We start from the raw sequence: 1146 nt of genomic DNA, 5'->3' as shown, positions 1-1146 counted from the left end.
GACGCTCCGGGTTGGGTTAGGTTTGTCCAAAAATTTGCTGGGCTTTTTAATTCCTTTTCTGATCATATTAACAAGCTACACCTTCATCTGGAAGACACTGAAGAAGGCATATCAAATTCAAAAAAACAAGACTAGAAACGATGATATTTTTAAGATGATTGTGGCAATAGTGTTTTTCTTCTTCTTTTCCTGGATTCCTCATCAAGTGTTCACTTTTTTGGATGTATTAATTCAGTTGCATGTAATAACAGACTGCAAAATCACTGATATTGTGGATACGGCTATGCCCTTCACCATTTGCATCGCTTACTTTAACAACTGTTTGAATCCTTTTTTTTATGTTTTTTTTGGAAAAAACTTTAAAAAATACTTCCTTCAGCTAATAAAATACATTCCTCCAAATGTCAGTGCACATTCAAGCCTAACAACAAAAATGAGCTCCCTCTCATATCGGCCGCCAGAAAATATACGCTTGCACACTAAGAGGACTGCTGGTTCTTTCGACACCGAGTGATGCATTTTGCAATATACTTTTTTTGAACGACCTTGTCAGTGAAGCAGCACGAATGACAAAATTCATCTGCAGGCCTGAACATCACAGCTTACTGCTCACTACAGAAACACACAGAGAAATCGTTCTGTAAAGGTTTGGCAGTGGCCCTTTGTTTTACATTGTGAAGAGGACTGCTTGGTTTTCATTTTGGTTTTCTCTACTGAAAGCAACATAAATGATGGACAGGGATATCGGTTTCTGTCAGCTCCTGCCCTTCACTCAGCACCACGACAGAAGGGTGGAGAAAACGCCTAAGTTCAGAGGTCTTTTTAAAGGAAAACCTTGTATAAATTACACGAGTTATGAAGGACCCGTTTGCACATACATGAGCTATTACAAATTTTGGTCAAGGAGTCTTTGCAGCTACGCTGCTTGTTTTGTTGGGGGTTTTTTAATGACATAGATGTCATATCATCATATTTATAATATATTTTCAAATATATGTTATAGATAGAGGCCCAGTTTTAAACTCAAATGGAAATGTAAGGTCCTTGAAATTGGTCTCATTCTGATTTATGCTACTATTTTTTGGTTTTAAAATGGCATTTTTTTTCATAATAATGTATGCAATAAAATGCAGATTTATTTATTAA

At 36.3% G+C, this 1146-nt stretch overlaps 1 protein-coding gene across 1 annotated transcript in view; it reads left to right on the top strand.

Annotated features, from left to right (window-relative positions):
- Positions 1-514, top strand: part of AGTR1 (angiotensin II receptor, type 1) — a 1226-nt gene extending 712 nt beyond the window's left edge. The window contains exon 2 of the mRNA XM_010133589.1: positions 1-514. Coding sequence (XP_010131891.1) covers positions 1-514 — 514 coding nt within the window.
- Positions 515-1146: the final 632 nt, after the last annotated feature.

Source organism: Buceros rhinoceros, unplaced genomic scaffold, assembly GCF_000710305.1.
Source record: "Buceros rhinoceros silvestris isolate BGI_N320 unplaced genomic scaffold, ASM71030v1 scaffold47903, whole genome shotgun sequence".
In the NCBI taxonomy this organism is placed as follows: Eukaryota; Metazoa; Chordata; class Aves; order Bucerotiformes; family Bucerotidae; genus Buceros; species Buceros rhinoceros.
The sequence above is the reverse complement of the archived record's forward strand: the minus strand, read 5'-3'. Positions and strand labels throughout refer to the sequence as shown.